The sequence below is a fragment of the Sardina pilchardus genome, chromosome 7 (assembly GCF_963854185.1).
Source record: "Sardina pilchardus chromosome 7, fSarPil1.1, whole genome shotgun sequence".
Lineage (NCBI taxonomy): Eukaryota > Metazoa > Chordata > Actinopteri > Clupeiformes > Clupeidae > Sardina > Sardina pilchardus.
Window position 1 is genome coordinate 3293204 of NC_085000.1, and position 23024 is coordinate 3316227.

At 42.6% G+C, this 23024-nt stretch overlaps 2 protein-coding genes across 2 annotated transcripts in view; both read right to left on the reverse strand.

The window, feature by feature from the left end:
• Positions 1-9402, reverse strand: part of dvl1a (dishevelled segment polarity protein 1a) — a 40984-nt gene extending 31582 nt beyond the window's left edge. Inside the window, exon 1 of the mRNA XM_062540322.1 lies at positions 9011-9402. Within this exon, the coding sequence (XP_062396306.1) occupies positions 9011-9180 (170 nt within the window). The 5' untranslated portion in view covers positions 9181-9402. The remainder of the gene's footprint in view (positions 1-9010) is intronic.
• Positions 9403-11559: 2157 nt separating this feature from the next.
• Positions 11560-22894, reverse strand: mxra8b (matrix-remodelling associated 8b). The gene is made up of 10 exons (XM_062540324.1): positions 22722-22894; positions 19936-19965; positions 19082-19384; positions 18611-18712; positions 17741-18271; positions 14904-15062; positions 14403-14433; positions 14024-14094; positions 13719-13796; positions 11560-13277 (listed from the first exon to the last, which is right to left on the reverse strand). The coding sequence occupies exons 1-10, from the start codon at positions 22735-22737 to the stop codon at positions 13252-13254; spliced, it is 1347 nt and encodes a 448-aa protein (XP_062396308.1). The 5' UTR covers positions 22738-22894; the 3' UTR covers positions 11560-13251.
• Positions 22895-23024: the final 130 nt, after the last annotated feature.

Here is a 23024-nt window from a genome sequence, read left to right on the forward strand (position 1 = left end):
ACCACCACCACACACAGTTAGCTTTTTTTCAGCTTGGATTTCTACTGCTGTGTTAAGCTGGGCCTTCAGAAGGGATTGGGTCTATTTGTAATGTTCAAAATACACAAAACGTTTTCCCCCAGATACACACCACCTTGGCATTTCTCCACAAGGCCTACACCTCCACACCTCCTAGTTAGCAACACCAAATCAAGCTAACAGGCCACATGGGTAAAGCCTCTACAAACACCCTGAGCGCTAATGGAACGCTAGGCTATCATGCTGACCTCTGCTGCAGCAGAAGCACAGGGCTTAAGTGAGTGGCCTAAGCTACGCCAACTCACACCTGACTGACCTAATTAAGTGAATGGGGAATCCCACTGTCTGGCCTAATCGAGTGTGCTGAGGTAATCAGGTGCAGTGAGAGGTGTGTGTGTGTGTGTGTGTGTGTGTGTGAGGCGCGCGGTGCTGAGGGTCCCGTGGGGAAGGATGCGCCATGCTGCCGACGCGGTGCGGGGACAGGAAGACAGATGCATTGTGGGACCACATGCTGGGAGCAGCATCTGTTCTCGACTAAGTAGAGACCTAAAATTAATTTGTGGAATCAAAACTTGAAATGGCAGTAGGGCTATATATCTCAAAGTTTTGCTCTTTCACAGAAGACACTCTGAAACATTTACAAGCCCGCTAGCCAGAAAGACAGAGGGAGAGAGAGACAGAGAGAGAGACTTTGCATTTTAATGTGTGTGTGCGTGTGTGTATATTAGGGATGCAACGGTACAGTTTTGCCACGGTTCGGTTTGTATCACGGTTTTTGGGCCACGGTAACGGTTCGGTTTCAATATATCAATATTATCTTGGCTCTAGCATACAGGAGGCTATATTTGCCTTTTCTATTTCAAATCAACAATGTGCTTCTACTTACACTTGCAGAGAAAATATTAAATGCATAGCCTGACACAGATGAAGCAGAATCACAAAAATGTATTAAAAGAAAAGAACACCATCATTGCCTTCTGTCATAAACAGGCAATGTTATCCATAGTGCAGTGCAGCATAAAGTAATGTGTAGTTATTTATTTAATAAACTCACTGTTCTTCACACATTTAAAGAAAATACTTAACTGTTATACACCCTCAAAAAAGTAGTGAACAATTCTGAAAATCTTCTCAAAATAATTGGTGAGGTAGTATTATGTGTAGTTTCAAATGGATATTTGATTTGGGAGTGCCTGCCCTGTCCTCTTTTATGAACGTAAAAAATGTAAACATAGACAAAAGTGCAGTGCAGCATTAAAAATATTAGAACAATGAAATGAACATTATTGCAACCTGTTGTCAGGGGGGGGGCAATATTCCGAGAAGAAAGAGGCAAATTTGCCACTTCACAAAGTGTCTGTTTCCCCTGTGTCTCCTGTCGTGTGTGTGTGTGTGTGTGCGTGTGTGTGCGAGAGAGTTGTGTGATTGACGAGTGGACGAGCGATTGACTGATTTAGCAGTGAGTTTATTGTTTTTCGAGTGGACACCTCCCGCTGCCCGTAGCCTAGCATGTACAACGTCAGGAAAATAAATGACCCGAGTTTGGAATGACATGTCAGCCTCCCCATCTCCTATAACCTCCCATCCCTACAATATTTTCCAGTAAACTATCAAAAAGAGAATACACTCAGCTGTGTCGGCGTCACGTACGCTTTCTAGGCTAGGCTACTCTAGCGAGCAATCAACGCAGGGCAGAAACCACCGGTTACACTGTTACACACAGACTTTATAATGTGGCAAATTTTCGACCTTTTAAAGTGGCAAATTTGCGTCTTTACAAAGTATATATACGTGGCCCTAATACGCCGTCGTATTCGTTATGTCTTTGGGAATTATAGGAATATTGTTGTCGAAAGGCTGCAGCAATGGATGGTTGGGTTTTCGGTGGCAAACTAACTCTCCGTGCTGCTCCACTTAAGGTTACAGCCGGGTGATGAAGGCGCAAGTGGGCCGACATGTTGGATGTGTTACCTTTATTAGGTGATCGTTGTGAAGCAGTGCTTGCAATGCACACTGTGCTTTGTTTACTGACGGTCTTTTTGCCTTGTTCGTGGGCTACTTCAAATGTCGCCATGATCGTGCAGCCGCCGGTAAAGTTTGTCTCTTCTCACATGACTCCTTCATTTGCATTTCAACGCGCTTATTGGCTCTTGGGAAATTCAGTAAAATTCTGATTGGTTGTTGCAAGGTTGACGAGAGGCAAGCTGAACAGTCAGAGAAAACGCATCCCCCGGGTCCTAAGCACTCCTCTCTATCGCTCCCAGGCTACGCGCGCGCAATAACCTTGTATTAAATAAAAAGTTTAATGTCGCGTATACCGAAATATTGCGGTTTAGGTGAGTCTATTGAACCGAACAGGCCAAACCGAACGGTTCAATAAATTATTGAAAACCGTTGCATCCCTAGTGTATATATATATATTATATATATATACTGTGTATATATATATATATATATATATATATATTATTTAAACAAAAAACATACAATGTTCTTGTGCTTTGGCATCACTATATCTAGGCAGTCATGCTACTAAGGGAATTTTTAATTTGAAAGAGAGAGAGAGACTCTTTTATATTACTGTATATTTTGCCTTTTAAAAAAAAAAATCCTGCGTTTTTTGTGTTTTGGCAAAAGAGAGCGACAGGGAGAGAAAGAAAGAAAGAGAAAGAGATATCCTGGACGTGAGATTGACACAGGCTGTGAAGGTGAGTGAGAGCAAATGACTCGCGCCAGACGTGACACAAACAGGAGACGTGAGCTGAGCTCTGAGAAAGGTAGCGGGGAGCTCATGAGCAGTCAGTGCATATCTCACGCTGCAAATATCCCTGAACAAACAACTCAGAGGACTGCGAGTTCCCCATTCAGGATATCAAAAAACCTCCACTCCCTTCAGTGCCTTGCCTGCGAGGAGAAGACCGAGTCAACCATCTGGGTCTTCTAATGAGCGCGATTCTTTAAAGTTAATGCCTCCGACTTCAAAACAAATGGGTGAAATGAGCTGGAACAGTGGACAGGGTGGAGCTGGAGCGAGGAGAGTGAGCAGCACATGGCACTACACCACGTCTCTCTCTCCGCAGAGAACGACTCTCAGCTGTGGACACGGATACCGGGAGCATCACCGCAAAACCAACAGAGAGAGAGAGAGAGAGAGGGAGGGAGGGAGAGAGAGAGAGAGAGAGGGAGAGAGAGGGAGAGGGGATTGAGAGAGAGAAAGTGAAAGAGAGAGATTGAGGAGAGAGAGGGAGAGTAGAAGAGAGAGAGATTGAGAGAAGGAGAGAGGGAGGGAGAGAGAGAAGGAGAAGATGAGAGAGGGAGAGAGAGAAAAAGAAAACAGTTTCATAATTCTTCCACAAGCTGAGGAAATGACAGTAAAACAGACCAATGGAAGCACTTGAAAGCTTGTAAATCTTACACCCACGCACACAAACACTTGTCTCTCTCTCTCTTGCTCTCTCTCTCTCCCTCTCTCTCTCGCTGTCTCTCTCTCTCTCTCTCTATCTCTCTGTCTCTCTCTCTCCAAGTTGTGATATTCCCGTGCGAGTAGTACGGCTCCCTTAACACTCTCTCCCAGCGCTTCCAGGTCAGCTGACCCAGCAGGGCCGGGAGACGGCGGGCGGTGGGAGTGGGCCGACGGGAGGAAGATGATAACGCGCTCCTGCGGCCGGAGCTGCTGACAAACAAGGAGGAGGCTGCGGCCTGTTCCAGCAAACAAAACCTCGGACAGGAAGCAGGGGTGTAACTCTAGGAAGTGCTCGGGTCCTCGAGAGGGAGGGGGGAGAGAGAGAGAGAAAGAGTCAGCGAGAGAGAGAGGTAGGGAGAGAGAGAGAGAGGGGAAGAGAGGGAGAGAGAGCGAGAGAGGGAGAGAGCAAGAGAGAGCGAGAGGAAGGGAGAGAGCAAGAGAAAGAGAGAGGGAGGGAGAAAGAGAGAGAGAGAGAAAGAAAAGGAGGGAGAGATAGGAAGAGAGAGAGAGAGAGAGAGAGAGAGAGAGAGTGCAAGCAGTACGAGGGAACTGAAAGGGCCAAGACATTTTGTATCAACAACATGAAGGGACAAGGATGAACACCAGCTCGTGACAGAGGAAGATAGCACTGCTGGATGACCTGTAACTGCCAAATTAGGAATATGTACACAAGTGAAGGCAAGCAAATACAAACACACTGTGTAGGAGTGTTCTAAACCAGTTTCAAATTCCATTTATTGGAGATAAAAATCCGTTTTTAGCAGTAAATACTTTCACTTTAGACAGTTGCTATCTGAATGCAGCATCTTTGTTGGGTTTGCTTGCCACTGCCTGAACTCTGTTGCACTGCTACTGTGAGTGGTATATGTGTGTGTAAAATAATCCACACGATGCATTTGCATGTCCAATAAAAGGCTCCAAAAATACCACATGCAGGCTTGTCGTGTGTGCTTGGCTGTTAACAGCCCAGAATAAAAGGGTATAAATTGCTCTGCTATGTCCAAAAAAAAGCCCTGCTATGGTTTGTTTTCATGCTCTCTGTCTTGTTGTTATGCGCTTGTAGAGGCGATAATGGAGCTTAATCTATCTGTTGACTGTCATCGTCACATGTTTATGTAAAGAAAGGAAAAGGCATTATGACCGTGTAGCTCCTGCCTCAACTACAAAGGATCTGACTCAAACAAAACACAAAACTAATCTTCCTACACACTTAGTGAAATACTGAAAGTATTATGGCACATTATTAACATATTACTACATGTGCTTACTAAACACTGAACCTATATCCATACATACAGTAACTACTTAATGAAGGTCTGAAAATGTTGCAAATGTTGGTGTAGAGCAAATGGAGCCCTTGAGTAGTTTATTTTAAATCCTTAAAAGAGGCCCCTTCATAGGGGTGTTCCTACCTTGTAATGACAAGCCCAGTCCCCCCGGTGTTCCTGCTTATCTATTTTTGGGATTTCCTGCAATACGGGGTCCACCAGCTGGGCTAGGGAAGGCTGAGCTAGATGCTAAACGCTAACTCCAACCCACACAGTGTGCTAAGGCGCTGCCGCTGTTCCTGGCTAATAATCAACTCCAACCAAACAGCAAACTGGCTGTCCGTCAGACACTCGAGAGTCCTGACACACTTAACAGAGCACAGGCCTCCAACTGTGTTGTGGCAGCGCTGTCTGAATGTGCTCTCAGTAGGCAAGACGACTAATAACAGAGTGGTAGCCCTGTTAGGAGTTTTTGTTTGTACACCATCCATTTATCGTAATAAAACATCACCAAATTCATTTGAGTTTTAAACAAATAGACTATCACTCTAAATGGATTACAATTACATCCTGGCCAAGCCTGTTTATTGACATAGAATTTCCATACCAGACAAGCATGAGTATGAACCAAGCAGTACGGTATGCTTTCTCATGCTGCCCTTCTTGTCTTTCCCAGATGTTTTCTCTGTAAACTTCACAAATCTTTAATCCACACATGTTGTTTTGTCTGTTGAATGCAGACCACATAAGTCTCTCTCTCTGTGACAAGAGACACGCTGACCTTGAGGTCAACAAGTGACACAGCACTTAAAGCGAGACATGTGCTCGGGGAGTGCCCTGACATTACAATTACTTTTCAAAGCTAGAAGCTTTAGCCCGGGTATTAAAAGATTTCACTGGATAATGAGATAAGATTTGCAGGAGATTGCTTCAAATGATACTGGTGGCTGGCCATATAGCAACAACATGATCGTAGCGTATGTTTGTAGTAGCTGAGGATTAGCGATGTTTATTTATGACCGGGGCTAAGTGTGCACTGCTACTTATGGTTGGATAATATACCACAGAGCTGCCACAGACAGAACTGGCAGGACTTTGGTCATGGAGTCCAAGAGTTCAATACTAAATGCACAGAGAACACAAGCCGGGAACTGCATGGTTTCATGTCAACACAGAAGACATGGAGTACGACTTTAACTGTCCTTAATGGCTAGACCTATTTGCCCAGCATCCTGCTCGCAGCAAAAGGGTAAATAGTGGAACTGGAATAGTCACACACCGTTCCAATGGAATACAAGCGCATGGCGCACTGAAAGCGGAAGTGGAAAACAACAAGAGGCCAAGCGATTAGTCAGACTGTGTAGCAATTTGTTCCTGCAAAGGTTAGAACCATTGTGAGCAAGTAACTATGTAAATACACAGGTATGTGGAACCATACTCGGGTTTTCACAGCTAACAGCTTGAATAAACACAACAAAGAATGCTGCAATAATTGCCATGATTTTTTTAGGCTGGGTAGCCAAAGTGCACGAGGCCAAGGCAGAGAATTCAGGTCAGACCAAGGGGCTATAACAGTGTGTGGTTATAAATGGCTTATTATGTAAGTAATATAAATATATTTTACGTTCAATGAAAGAGCTTGTGCTTAACGCCTGGAGTAGAAACAACACACATGAGGCAACACAGCTCATGCTCACGTGCTTTTTCCGCTCATCTTCTGTATCCAAACAAATACCCAGTCAGGCACAACAAACCCACACACACACATACACACACACAAACGCACTCACATGCCTCATCTCCCTCAGCGCAACCTTCCCAAGCCCAGGTCTGACTGACTTTGGAGAACAAACATGTTTACGTAATCGGTTCCTCTATCACCTGAGGCCCGGCCCAGACCTTAGTGGTCATTTGCGTATTTGTGTGTGTGTGTGTGTGTGTGTGTGTGTGTGAGTGTGTGTGTGTGTGTGTGTGTGTGTGTGTGTGTGTGTGTGTGTGTGTGTGTGTGTGTGTGTGTGTGTGTGTGTGTGTAGGTGTGTGTGTGTGTGTGTGTGTGTGTGTGTGTGCGTTTGTGTGTGTGTAGGTGTGTGTGTGTTTGTGTGTGTGCGTGTGTGTGTGTGTGTGTGTGTGTGGGTGTGTGTGTGTGTGTGTGTGGGTCAGGGTGGGCAGTGTTGGAAAGAGCTGTAGGGGCCGCTCCGAGCGGCGCCACCATACCAGGAAAATCCAGTTCCCCCTCAAGGTCACGCTGGGATGCCATTATGTGAAGTCTGTTGAGTTTGTGTATCAGTGTGTGCCTGGCTGCTGAGCTTTCTCTCTCTATCTCTCTCTCTTTCTTTCTCCTTCTTTCTCTCTCTCTCTCTCTCCTTGTTAAAAGGATCTCATTCAAAGACAAGATCACATGGATTTTTCTTTTTTTTTCACAGAACAGCAATGCAGCCGAGAAAGCAAGAAAACGGTTCCTGCAGCTTCAAACGAAGCTCAAAGCTTTTCATATTTAATGAAAACAGACCAAAAGATAAAAAGGAAGACGTGTTTGTGCCATGCTTGTATTTCCTCCTTTGTGTGTCTACACTTGTCACACTCAGACAGAAGCTGGGGACATCTCTAACAAGTGATCCCCAAAGAAGTTGACCTCTGACTCCTGAGCTATTCAAAGCCTCCAACCTGACCGATTACAGGGAGGGAGAGGTCAAAACATCTCCATCAAAGACCTCAACAAGCTCCTTGCTGCTCATCATTCCCTCAATAAACCTGTTAGGTGACATTACAACGCTGAAAGACAAATTGACGACAATATTATGTGAGAGATATGGCAAGGCAGCGCAAAGTCTAACAGCCACTGATGCCGACATGTAGGCTACATCCTTAAAATGTCTTCACCTAACTTACATTTAAATTTGTGAGTTGGCACTCCTGTAAATCACCAAGCTGTGATATAATTTGACATCATCTGGCTGTTAACGCATTATGCCCAGTGCATCTCTTTTTAGTCTATTATGTCCACTGTAACTGTAATATTGTGAAAGGCCCCATTGTCAAAATTTTTATTTTTTAGAATTACATTATTTCTTTGAAGCACTAACGCATAGTTTTGAGAACAACTGACCGTAGGCTAGTAGACAGAAAGATTTGAGGGTGCTCAATTAGACAGTGTCAGCACCGTTTGACAGCTCCTACTAGGACCGACGGCCCTCGGCATTCAGTACCAAGAGGCGGAGCTCGTTTCCCGGGCAGCCATATTCACTCCGGGCATTTCCGTTGATATGCGGCCTAAGATCGCCACCAGACAAATGGCAAATGCCCAAAGGTGGAGACAAGTGAAAGTGATTCTTTGCACATGTCAGACTACAAGTTCATAATCAGATCGTGAGTGTTTTGCTAACAGCCCGAAGAGACTGTGGCGAGGTTGTTCACAGTCACACTACCAATTAACAGCTATTTATGTGTAACACTTTCCCTCCCTCTCTCTCTATGTGTGTGTGTGTGTGTGTGTGTGTGTGTGTGTGTGTGTGTGTGTGCGTCTGAGTGTGTGTCTACGTTCTTTTGTCATATGAGAAATACAATAGCCTTAACAGATTCAACACATAGGCTTCGTTGCATTTATGACAGTCGCTCTACAGATACACAGTAGCCTAATTGACTGTGTAGTTACTGTATCCAACCTGATATGCAGGCTTGTAATTATCATAGGCTGGCTACAACTAAAGGGATATGTAGTAGTCTTCAGTTAGGCTGCAGCTACCTAAATAGTTACAATGTCACATGTAGCCTATTGTCAATGTAACAATATTGCTGAACAATCTAATATACGATTCGACTTGTCAAAGACTTGACATTCTGTCTCAATGTAATAACCCGTGCTGTGATGTCAAACTCAAAGTGTTAGGTGGTACAGATAACCTAGCCTATCTGTGAAGTATGTAGCTAATGTTTAATGAATTCACGAGGGTGGTTGTGCAACACGAATTCTGTTCCGAATCAACAGAGAAAACTACTTATGTAGCCTGCATGACCAATTGGCACAACCGTGATATGTTTCCTGTACGGTTTGAGACAGGCTGATAAGAATCAAAGCAAAGCGAGCCAGAATGCGCAAACATAGAGCAGGTGCCAACCACTGTATAGGCTGTGGACGAAATGGTGTCATGATCTGGATAACGCTATGTCTTTGTCATTTGGCTTATCATGCTATTAACAAAGGTGTAGCAAGCAGCATAAAGGAAAACACCGAGGTGTATTTAAAGTGAAATGTTACACTTACCCAAAATCCTGATCCATAGATTTAAAGAAGAATTTGTAGCTATTGACTGGGCGATTGTTGAGGACATTTTTGAAATCCGCCAACGTTACTTTCTCAGGAGGAACCGACAGTTTCACTAAATAAGGAGTCTCCTCCTCGTCAATATGGTATATAATTTTAGTCTCCGCCATGAGAATGTGAATAGGACAATCAGAGGAACACGGATAGTGACAGCGAAATATAAAATATAGCCTAGCTATCTATCGAGTAAACATCGCAAATGAAACATGTCAACATGTATAATTGTCAAGATCACGTCGGAAAACAAATAATCCCGTCTTTGACAGCATATTCAGTCCCAGGCATTGTCGAGTCTATTGCGGCTTCGTTGTGCCTCTCAATACGGTGGCTCGGTCGGCAGTCAAACAGGAAGGGACGGTTCACATCCCAGCTACATTGAGTTTGGAATATTTCCCCAGTTCTCCAGTTGTTTCTCGATGACGTTCTGCCACCTAGTGACAGGCTTTGTGGTCTGTATTGAAATAGATTTTAGATTTGTAATATAACGAATAGCTAATGGTAGGCTAATAATGATGATCTATTTCGAAACCAAAATGGTTAAATAGCCTAGGCTTAGCTTTTTCCATTTTTGAAATCAATTGAAATAAACATAAGACAATGATTTCGAGGATTTATAAATAGCCTATAGGCCTACTAGGCTATAGAGGATTTGTAACACAATGACGATATCACATGGATCATGAGTCTATGGTTAGGCCAAGGTAGCTACATCATCCCCAAATATTGTGCATATAAAAGTTTCGAAAGTTCCAGTCTAAAATGTCTATTGCCTGTAGGTAGGCCTATAAACTCATTGGTTTTATCCATGTAATTTATCTTGTTTTACATAGCCTATACTATGTTAATTTCTGGAGTTTTTATGGGTATGCTACTGTGACAACGAATAGCCCCATGTGATTTTAAACACAGTAAAATCATCAGTGTTAATTCAACTTACTCAGTGTTACCAATATGCACACCAGTTATTTTTTAATGTTGAAGCTGTCTTTGTAAAGTACCACATGTATAATCACACTCACCACATTTTAAACATGCTCCTGTTTGCAATATAAATCTGCATCAACAGCATATGTCTCTCTACTTTAGCATTAGTGATCAAGTTTAATAAACAATTTAATCTTTTTTTATTATTATTATCAGTTATAATACATTTATTCTACATATTTAGTTTACCTCCGATGGCCTCATGGTATAAACCATCCCAGCTAGTTTGACACCATGTGTAACACCTTGCATGACAGCCGCTATCATTGTGTGTGTGTGTGTGTGTGTGTGTGTGTGTGTGAGAGAGAGAGAGAGAGAGAGTGTGTGAGTGGGTGAATGTGCATGGCAATGTAAAGTGCTTAAATGCTTGGAGGAGTGGAGAAGTGTTATATAAATGCAGTCCATTTACCATAGGTAGCAGATGGAGAGAGCAGTCACAGGGTAGCCAACCTGCATGGAACTAGATTATAGTTCCCTATGTGGCTTCATATGATGTATGCTATTAATGCTTCACCCACCTCTGGAGTCCACTCCACAGGGGTCTACCTAACCTGGCACGCCTTCATAAGGCTCGTATGGGCATGCCTCCAATGGCATCACGTGATGAGGCTATCTCACCTCCAACACGACATGTAGTGAAAGTATGAAGCAGTCATTCCGCACAGCCTCAAACCTGAGTCTACAAGGACCCACGCCTTCAGCAAATGGCTTGTTTGGTATTAGCGTAGATCTATTTGCACGGCTGGTAAATTCACATTAGACTTTTCCTAGTGTTTGCAGGAAATCATGCGGATGCATCATGCTGGTCATGATATTTATGAAATTTTAGAAGTCTTTGCAGTATAGTTTGAACCTCACACTAATAATAGGATCGTTCATCCATGTGAGAATGAAAAAAAAGCATCAGGATTCATTATTTGTTTAAAAGGTGTTGGATTGCAACGGTCTGATGGTCTTAAATAATAAAGTTCATTTTTTTTTTTTTTTTTATCTCAGAGAGCCCATGCCAACATAAACCCATTCCCAGGCCACTGAACCCACATGTGGCATTTTAAGTTACACTTTATTGGCTGGAATTATGGAAAATATGTGTCTGTTTTCACAAGCTGTGGCCCAAGAGTGAGTAGGAGACATTAAGAGAAGACAGTGGACTATTGTTGAACTTCCTAGTAATATATATATATATTTCTGTGGTAGAGATGATTAGTGGCAATACTCGATGAAAAAAATAAAATAAATAAATGATGGATGTGTAGAAAAATCCCTGTAGAAGCTTTGCAGGTTCTTTCTTAGAACAGACAATTCTGTGACTGCATCCTGAATTCTGCATCCTTATCCAGCTTTTTACAAGACTTAAAAATGTAGCCTACTGCATTTTGAAAAACAAGTTAGTTGACACGTGTAAGATCCTGAATATATTTTTAGCAGTGTACATAAACACATGTATTTCACAACATTTGAAATTGTTTTTAATTTTTTAATGCTAAATACCCCCCCCCCCCCCCCCCCCAGCATAGGCATTCAAGAGGCACAAATGTGGACAAGATTCATTAAAATACAGGCCGGAGCATTACCTGAAACTTTTATATCAAAATACTAGAGGAATTCTAGTCAAGATTACCATGGTGTTATGCTGGCCTGAAATGCTTAACCAAAACGGCATTAACTCAACATGTCTTGTCCACTTATATATGGACAACCATCAAAATAGTAAATTGATACAAAATACATACTGTGATGCAATCCTACAGTATTTTAGGTTAGATGAAACAAAACATTTACAATAGGAAAAAAAGGAGCAAACATATTAAAATGATTAAAATATGATTCATTATATTGCATGATAATCATCCTAGCTACACTGTTTTACAGTGTACAAGCCTTACTGTATTATATTCACTCATGTGCAAATGCATCTCTTTGAAATTAGGGGGGAAGTAAAACATTTGCTTGTCTCCACATACCCCATTTAACTCCTATGACATCAAATGCCAAAAAAGGCATCTGTTTGAGATTTGAGGCGGCAAATACAATTGGTAAAAATAACTCAATCAAATTGGATCATAACAATAAATAAATCACTGAAAATGTAAAGATAAGCTAATGTGATCACCAACTTTAGTAATATGATACTTGGTTGGTGTTTTGTCCACTGTTTACAACTCATTATGAGGAACGAGTATAATAAATTGTAAACAGTGGATAAAACAAACACTCATTTGAACACATCTGCATACATTTCTTTCTGCTAAAATGGTCGAATGGTGGGAACTGGAACTAGAAAGGAAATACAAGAATTGAACTCTAGGCTTCAGAAAAAATGGGTTGAAACACAACAAAAACGTTTGGCCTGTTGGTGGCACTAGTGGATTTAAACAGCAGACCCAAACGGTGGGCAAAGGGATTTTTAGCACCACTATTTGTTCTCTCATCTTCCCATTTTCCTAAAGACGGAGTTCTTAGCTAAACTTGACATGCATTTCAATATCAGAAGTATCGTAACAGTTAATAGAACAGTTAATAGAACAGTTAATAAAACTTACAGTAATAATAGGAATGCAAGCATCCTCTCTGCTTGTCCGCCCCAGCAATGTGAGAGAGAAAAATATGCACACACTCAAGTATTCTGGTGTGCAAGTGAATTCCTGAGAAATACAATGCCTCTCTCCTTTGAAAGCTCCTTCTCTTTAGCGTCTAAAAGATCGTCGGAGGATCAGGACGGGACCACATTAAATGAGCTCGCGCAACATATGAATGCAACTTGAAAGGCTGAACGTCCCCTTTGAAGTCACTGATCATTGTACATTATCAACAGCATTCCTTTTATTTCTTTTTGAATAAGTAAAAAAACAGAAACAGTATAAAATAAAGAACATTATAACAATGACACAGTGTATTGAAATCGATTTCGACGAAGGGCTAATGCAAGCTTGACCACTAATGTCAATGTATGGCACTACAACCTAAAGCATACAATATCCTAGATATAAATATAGCTTTAGCAGTGATAAACATAATACATAGGGTATCAGATAAGACAGCAAAGTTGGTAGCATTAAGCTTATTGAACAGCAGACACAATGGCAACACCTCCTTTATGGCTTCATCCGTGAGTCTCCCTGCACTCTGATTGGTCGTCTCATCTCATCTCAAGTCCTTTTTGCTCTGGGCCAGCCAGCAGCCTGCTAGGCAGCATCTCACTTCCATGACAGCTTCTCCATTTCTAATAACGGACCAGACAAACAACAGAGGAACCCAAGTCAACACTTTCATTGGCAATACTTTTTCTGTGTGTAAGCTCCCATATTTAATGTGTGTGTGTGTGTGTGTGTGTGTGTGTGTGTGTGTGTGTGTGTAAAAGGATATGTGTAATGTTTCAGCCCTTCTGGGTTTTCTTTTTGCCTGAAGAAGTCTCAGCAGGGTTGAAACTTTAATTTGTCCTGCACCTACCAATGGATGGTATTTGTGTACACAATAACTTCATCAAAATCATTTCAAAATCACTTCAAAATCATTTTTCTATCCCCTTTACTGAAGATATATAATTATATTTAGTGTTTGTTATGCAATGTAATGAAGGGATCTTGGGTTTGTGAAACATTTTATTATCATTATAATTATTATAAAATAATAATCATTAAAAAATTAAGAGATGTTTTTCTACCTTTATTGAGATCTATGACTCTTGAAGTACAGGCATTGGACATCTCTGCCTGCTCCTTCATTATGTTGTTCTTGAACTCTGTAACGACAAAGCACAACTTGTTTTTACCGTTTATTTGCTTTTAGGCTAGCAGCACTGAAAAATAGCTCAATATAGACTCTGGCGACGTCAAAATCATAGGTTAGAGGAACCAAAGAAATCTCTGACTGAAGGCTACCAGCACGCACACACACTGACAGCAACTACACCATACATGAGCAGAAAGCTTCAGGAAATAGTAATGCTGCCCACTAAATGTCTCTCACCCCTGAGGTCATCCTGATTGCAGTTCTTCGGGCCAGTGGGCTCCATCTCAATGGCTGTCCTCGACTGTCCCCTTCATAAACAAATAGAGGTTATTATTACATATTCATTACACATACTCCCTACGAACGTTTTGGCTTTATTAATATTTTTAATTTCTGCATCTGTACAGTGGAAACTGCATATATATGACTGGAAAGTGAATATAATTATGGCTTCATGTGTGTTATATGAAATCCTATTATGATAAAGAAATAATGGATGTAGGACTTTTATGATGGTAGATGTAATATGACATGCAATGTCAATACATTTCAATGTCAAATGCTAATGTGCAAAATAATGAATTGTTATGCATAGTCAGGATGATCAAGTTCTTACCGTTCAGATCTACGCACATCATACTCCAGCTCTGAAATAAAGACAGAGGCAGATTTGTGATAATGTCTGAGTACACAAAAGTCTATAATAATGTTTGATTATAAATAGAAGAAGCTATGAGTAGGAAAATACCCAGAAAATTCCCTTTGCATTAGCAACCTGTCTTTGTAATACACACTATTTGCATTGCACTGCAGACACTGTGGTGCATAGCTAATTTGATTTTCAGTATTTATGATTCATTTCATTGCCTGTTAAATTGCAGACAAGTGTCCCCTTCATAGAAGCTAAAGGACATTATTAGATATGTGGAACATTAAAACCTGAATTAGCACCACAGAAAAGCCATTCATCCTGAATATAAACAGCCACTCTGTAGTCGTGTTTGCATTCACAAACATTGCAACACAGATCTACAAACACTCTGCACTCCAGTTTGTCCGTGCCCCTGTCTCCGTCTGTTGCCTGTCTGCCCCCTCCCCCGTTCCTTTCCTGTGGTACCTCTCTTCCTGCGGCTCCGTGTGAGCAAGATCACCGCGGCGACGATGAGAGTGAGCAGGAGGAAGATGGCCAAGACGTAGCCGAGCTGGTTGAGGAAGTGACTGCGTGGCTCTGGCACGATGACATTGAAAACACGCGCCGTCTCCACCATGTTTGTGTCTGGGAAACAAATGAACAGGAGGCGAGACACAGTTTGAGAAGACATTCGATCCAGGCCTACCGAGTTACACCACGCTGTCCAAGAGCACTGCATTATGAAAAAGATGGAAAACATAAACAAACTGTATTTCATACAGGAGGACACTACAGAGAGTAGAAATGATTAACATGATTTAGTTAACATGATTTAACTTGAAAAATGAAAACATCCTGTTATCCCACCATCTCTCTTTCTTTCTCTCTCTCTCTCTCTCAGAGTGAAAAGAGAACAGCAGTTTACATGTCAGAGTGCTTTTGGTCTCTAATGAGTTCCAGACTTGATGTCATGCAGCAGCTATTTTTTTTTCCTGGAGGAGAGGCGAAAAAAAAAGAGAAAAGAAAAAAAGAGAACATTACCGCGAGAGGACGGAGTGGAGTGAGCGGAGAGCATGGCTTTTAGTCTGTGGTTAGGTCAGGCAGCCTGGTAAAAGCGTTTCCATTTGTTTAGATTACCCTAGCCTAGAAAAGAGTCTGTATTTGCAGTCCTCACAGTCAATCGCTCGCCCGCTTGCTTCGCACAAACAGGACCAGATTTCTCCAGGCTGCGATATGGAGCCACTGGAATGCATTAGCGCCACATATCTCACATGCTTTGCCTGCATAGTTTGGACTGTAATGACCATCATTTAAAGTAAAAATGTTGACAAAAAATGAATAACAATGCCTTTGAAAAACACAGTGAAAAAAAAAAAACATTGTGAAAACACTGTGGTGGTTGCAAAGTGGTTAAGGAGCTGAGCAGTAATCTACTGACTCAATACCCGGCTTCCACCGTTGTGCACTTGAGCACAGCACTTACAGTAACCCCAACTTGCTCCGGGGACACTGGCCTCTCTGTAATATAACTGACATATATAAGTGACTTTGGATTAAAATAAGTGTCTGTTAAATGAAGAAATATGAATAAACAAACAAACATGAAGTCAAACAAACCACTGTGGATACGTAATGCAAATAAAAACTCCATGCCACATCAGGACTTTTTTTTTTATACCCGGCAAGTAAATCATGTTGATCTATTGCTGTCCAGACAATATTTGGGACACTTCACAACAAATAGGAGCAGGATGCTCAGTAGGGTTTGCCCTTTAAAAGAGTTAGTAGCTCCTATGGTCCATAAATCTGTGGCCAGGCCTGTCAGAGACATCTGGGGGAGAATGTTTACCACATCCCGTCGCCAAATGCCCTCAATTCAACCCCAGTCTTCTCTTCTGGCACAATGAGGTCTGATGCATCAAACTCATCCCAGCTTTATAAACCCACACCTGTGAGATCAGGAATACCGTCTCACTTTGGCACGGTAGACTGTAGAGTGTTATTGGGGGACATCCAAAATAAACAGCAGTGATGAGGACTGCGAACTGTTATCCTTCAAGCAGACTGCATGAAAAAAGACTGACACTGGGCGAAGAGATGAGGTTGAAATGAGGCAACACAATTGGTGAGGAATGCACAGAGCCGAGAAGATTTGATTTAAATGAAAAGATTCAAATCAAAAATGCTCTAAATGGGGCATGTGAAATGGTCACCGTCCAATCGAAACCAGCAGCACCAGCGCCGTGCCTTTCATGTGCGGCCGAGCAGATGTCAGGCAGATGTGGAGCCAACTTCCTCCTCGTGGTGATAAACCAGCTCCAGCCAAATACAGGAAGGTTGAAGTCAAAAAGTCACTTCATTAGAACCTTTAAATGCTTTAACCCTGCCTAAGTCTCTCCTCCTTCCCTCGTCTCTCCCTCTCTCTGTCTCTTTCGCTCACTTGCAAAACGTCTTGAATTCAATTTTGAGGAAATCCATATTGAGGAATTTTGGTGAAGACATTGCCTAACTGATGAGGAATGAAAAGCCTCTCCACTGAAACACAACTCCTGGCCTGGTGCTTCAATTGGGCTGCAGCAGGCCAACACACACACACACACACACACACACACACACACACACACACACACACACACACACACACACACACACACACACACACACACACACACACACACCTGGTGGAAAAATGCAGGATATTGGCCCAAGGACCCATTGCATGCAAGGGTTTCGTGAAGGTAGTCTGGATTTAGACAAAGCAACTCAGATCCCTGGCTGAAGGTCTCCTGGAATAAAAGATCTAACCCAGAAAAATCCATCATCAAAACAGGCTTTTCTTTTACCCAACTCCATTTACCCCAAATTAGAAGGCAGTTCTTTTTTCCTAGGGGATGGGTGGGTGGGGGTTGTGGAAACAGAGAGGGTGCACAGACCCACAGACTGAAGTGAAAATCTAAATATAACCACAGCTGCAACCCCTGGAGACCACATAGAGGAAAGGAGTAAGAAAAAGTAGGAATCGAGACAATGAAGTCCACATCTCACAAAATTAGTTTTTTTGGTTTTGAATAATGAAATTGTGTAAGTGAAAGAAATAGTGAAAGTGAATGAAGAAGTGAAATGTCAACTGAATTGCTGACTAGTTTTGTTTCAGACGCACACATAAACCAAGAATAGAGCTGATATTAGTTACCGTAGCTACATCACCAACAACGCTAAATAAAACCGTGATAGATGCCATCATGAGTAATCCACATGCTTGTCTCTGCACTAGGCAGACACCAAACACTCATCACTAATAATAACAATTCAGAGACTCTTACTTGGATCCTCGTCATTCTGCTGGAAGGGGAGCTCAACAACAGTGAGCTTCTTGGTGGGCTCCTTTTCGGTAGGCTCTTCTGTCGGAGGGAGCTCCCGGGGTCTTGTGGGGACGGGCTGCCGAAGAAGGGGAGCGCCCACGATGAGGCGGAAGATGCGCCTCTCGTGCAGGCCGCAGTAGTGGTGGTGCAGGTGGCAGACGTACAGGCCCTTCTCCGTGGGCTGCAGGTCCGAGATGCTGAGGGAGAAGTCGCCGCGCGCGAAGGCGTCCGCCGTGATGTTCATCTTCTCGCGCAGGAAGTGCGGCCCGTACTTGCGCTCCTCGCCCGAGGCGTAGAGGTCCACCAGGCGCTCGGCGCCGTCTGGACGCACGCCCGGCGGCTGCCAGTCCCAGTGGACCACCTGCTGCTGGTCCTCCTGGCTGTCCTCGGTCCACAGCGGCCGCCGGTTCATGCACGGCAGAACTACGGTGCTCCCCGCCAGCACCACAAACACAGACTTCTCTCCGTCCCAAAAGCGCTTCTCCTTATGGGCTAACGACAAAAACAATACTTTTTAAAATCTAAACTACAATAATGAAATTAAAATAAAATAAAAAAACAATTACTTTTTATCTAAACTAAAATAATGAAATTCATACGGGGAAAAAACACAATAGGGATATCAAAGTATACTTGGAATTTAATAAATAAATCATTATAAAGTTTTAAAAATCTATTACAGTATATGACGCAACTCTTTGCAATATCTCTATTGTCCCAGTGGCAGTGTGATTAAGATGCATGAGGAGAGAGGAGAGACAGTATTTAAACACTAATTAGGAGGCCAGGGAGGGAGTCGTTGGAGGCGGAAGGAGGGCTTCTTCAACTTACCTGACTTGGTGACATTGAGCTGCATCTGAAGGGCCTGGTGGATGTTGCAGTAGTGGTGATGCAGATTGCATGTGTAGAGGCCTCTGTCATTCGCCCCCACATCTACATGACCACAAAACAAACACATTAACAGATGCGGCCGGCCTGCCAAATCACTACCCTGTTCACCGCATGAGGTCTGTCAGTGCTCAGCAGGCTGTGGGAGAGGATGTATGGGTTTTAATTAGAAAGACAGAGGACATTAGGTGCTACTTTTACAGAAAACAGCTTAGTGTATCTACGAACGCCAAGAAGCTCCTGGGAAATGGACACATGACCTTGACAACAGAAGCACAATGAATTACAATCTAGGAAGCTACTACTTCAAGGACACATCTGACATTTCAGGCCATAAAAGATCCCTGAGATCTACATGTGTGTAAATATATAATAATGTGTATCACTAGGAACTATACGAGAGTGTTTCCATACTTTGAATGATGAGTGAGAAGTTGCCATCAATGAAGGCATCGGGCGAGATGTTGATGCGGCCCTTGTTGTAGTTGGTGTAGACGCGTTCGCTGCCCCCGGGGAATAGGTCCAGCACGCGCTCCACCCCCTCGTGTGGCCGGCTGCGGTACATGTCCCAGTGCACCACGCGCTGACGGTCCCGCAGGCGGTCCTGCCGCCAAACGATGCGCTGGTTGTGGCACGGCAGCAAGGCGTTGGAGCCGGCCGGGAGCGTGATGTTACGAGCCTCCACCACCGGGCTCAGGGTTCTAGCCTGGGCGAATACTGAGACAGAAACAGATGTGTCTGTAATTGTCTTTATGTGGCTTGCACACACACACACACACACACACACACACACACACACACACACACACACACACACACACACACACACACTCAAATATACACACATGCAAACTTGTGCGTGTGTGTGTGTGTGTGTGTGTGTGTGTGTGTGTGTGTGTGTAAGGAGAAACTGTCAGACCCACACATACATACAGACAGACAGACAGACTAGACAGAAAGACTAGACAGACAGATAGGCTGAGACATGCCCACGCACACACAATTCACAACTGTCCACAACAGTCATGAACACATCAAACAGGTTAAGTACAATTTCAAAGGCTATGGAGCATTTGAGACGGAAAAAAAGTGTTCAAGAAAAGTGTTTCAACATGCCACACAATGGAAAAGGCTTAGATAGTATCATGGCATTTAATGAGCCCATCTCAAAGTAACATGCTTTTTTCCCTACTAAAACTACTGGACCCAGCAAGCAAATAAGTGTAAGATCCCTGGGTAAGTGTTCAGGGTTGAGCAAAAAGACTTACCACACTGCAGCCACAGGCAGGCAATAAACACTGTCAGATGAAGAAAACAAAGACGAGTTATAACCATTGCTGAATGAAGCAATATAAAACAGCAGTTTACTGTAGGCTTGGGAAACTTTCTTACTGTAGCAGTGAGCTCCATTTCAAATGTATCTTGTCTGTCTAGACAACGTAGTCTGTTAGACTGTAATAAACAGTTCCATTGACAAAAGAAGAGAGAGCCACAGAAACATTTAACTTTATCTTTGTAATTCACACATATGTGTGCACAGAGCACTGAAACTCATCTGTCCATTCTTCCCACTGCCTATTTTCAGTGACCATCTGTGTGCACTATTCCTAGCCTGGATGTTGACTAAGCGTTGCCTCATTCACGGTTTCTGGACCAACAACAAGAAAACCAGCATTTGCTTATATAACTTTGCTTATAAACATACTGCTCCAATGAAAGAGAGCACAACGGTGCTCAGACAAAGAGGAACATATTTTCATTTACGTTTATTTATTCATTTATCCAAGGTGATTTACAAAGGAGGACTGATATCTAAGGCACAGTGCAAAGGTAGACATAAGGGACACAATAAATACATGTACCTACGTATAACACAAGATAACCTGAGGATGGTGGTGTTAAGTGCAACAAAGTTAAAGTGACAACCAGATGAGTAGCCTAATTACCATGTAAAATGTCACAAAGAGTCAAAGAATGTGTGTTTTTTTTTGGTTTTTTTACTTCATAACATGTTTTGGTTTGATGCCATCATTCATCAAACCTTACGCCACTGTGGGTCTGATTCACATTTCAACAGCTACGAACACACAAAAAAAAAACCCAGTATAGAGTCTTCATTCATCCCAGGCCTGAATTCTGTTAAATCCATAATCCAGACACAGAAACACTGTCAGCATTCACAGTTCCAAGTAGAACCACTCATGTTGAATCATCTGTGTTACCTGGGGGCATATTCCCAGGGCGTGCTTAAAATGAGGTCCATCATTCTTGGCAAGACAATGCAAACGATAAAATGATACAAGGTGGCTTCATGCTCTCACACTGAGGTAAACATCTACTGTTTAAAATGACTCTGGAGACAAGGAATCATGCAGTGTACTGGAATCAAACACACATGTGAACAATCGAGTGGTCAGTCTGTAAAATCTCCAGTGACAGCGCATTGGATCCACCGAGAGCCAAAGCGAAAGGACTGTGGATGGCCAGGCCAGATGGTTTGGTGATCAGACAACGAGGGCTGAACATACCTAACCTGCTGTGTAACATGCGATCTCGGCCCTTGCCACTTCACTTTTGTTTTTTAACAAGGCCAGATTGTTCCAAGCCATCCTCCCCACATAGACACTGCCAAGTAGATAGCTCATACCAAAGCCTGCTAATTAAAGCTATTAAAACAACCCATGAATGTTGTCCACTTGCTGTATTTCATACAGCGGTTACACAAGATCCCAGCAGTCTGTTTCTGTCACTGGTTCCACTGCTTTCCCAAAGAAAGTTGGGGGGTTGGGGGACATCATCAAACCCTGTAATTTTCTCTCAGTATTCCTTATCCAGACAGTGGCAAATTGAACAGACTGGAGGCTTGCTAAAGACTTAACAACACCTCTAGGACTTAATAACTACCATTACCCAAATCACTCATAAACGGCTTCACCTTTGAAACATTAAGACACTGCATTTTTCCAAGGGTAATCTATGGTTATGGTTGAAAGTTGATGTGAAAACAAACTCTGTAAAAAAACAAACTCAAAAGCATTCTACATATACTCTTTATCGGTGAGAAGACCCCTAATAGTACTGTTGCAGTCCTATGATGATATACCCACAGTTGTAGGCATGAAACCCACCAAAAGAGGCTCTCACTAGGTCATGGCCCGAGGCTGTATTGACACACTGCCTAAGGCCAGAGGGGCTCTGGGTTGTGTCTGCTCCCTCTCCAAACATGCCAGGGCTGTGGACTCTCTCTGACTTTCTCCTGACCACTTCCTGACTCAAATAAAACCTCCTCGTAAATTTACCTTACACAGATTGAGGACATTCACTTTCTTTCTTTCTTCTTTTTTTTTTAGACCATCTCTATGCAGTCAGCGCTGTTATGTATCATGGCCAAATGAGTAACCCAGTACACATTTAGTCATGCTGACTAATACATGGTCAGAGGCTGGTGATTTAAGTGTAGCCTATAATGACTAAGCTTGAGGGCTAGTGCTAACTCAGCAAAACAACACGCTCATAAGCATCCTGCAGTGACTAGCTATAATGCAAAACACATTGGAATAGAATTCACAACACATGAATCCACCGACTTACTCATACCACCGCAAGAAAAAAGAAAAATGAAGAGAAAGAAAAACTAGGACCAAGGATAACTGGTACTAAGGATAGGACTAGTGGGAGAACATTCCTTTCTTTCTTCCCAGAGCAACAAAGACATTCTATGATCCAATAACATTAACAACTGAAACAGTACAAATACACAAACAGTACACATACAATTAAAAGAAAATGTGATAGTTAACATTAGTTAAATTTCCATGACTTTAGAGTCTGACTATGTGGATAATTGGGTCAGAGCACTGTTTCCTGTTTATTTGCCCTATAAACAAGTTTCCATTCTTTAACATAGCAAAGAATGCAACAATGGCAAATCAGACTGGGTTTAAACAAACTGCAAGACGTAGGCTACAAACAAAATTAAGAGAAAACACAATCATATTACAAGAAAAAACACCGAAATGAACATATTAAATAAAACAGTATTTAGACTACTTACTTTGTAAGAAGAGCATGGTTAGAATAAATCCTTGTTTCCCTGTCTATACTCCTAAAAGCCTACGCCGGGATGCTCCTGATGCGCTTTGCGCTAGTCTACTGTCGCAGCCGTCGCTGGATGGCACGCATCACCTGGAAAAGTTTGTCGACCTGTAACAACAAAGTCATTGTCTCGGTCGGTCTGTTAGAAGCGCTGAATGCCCCTCCTCTACAGTCTGTAACTCTACACTGGCCCAGCCCACTGAGGAGTCCACTGCTTGATATTATGCATGGCGTATTACTTTATAGGCTAAGAGCATTTTTA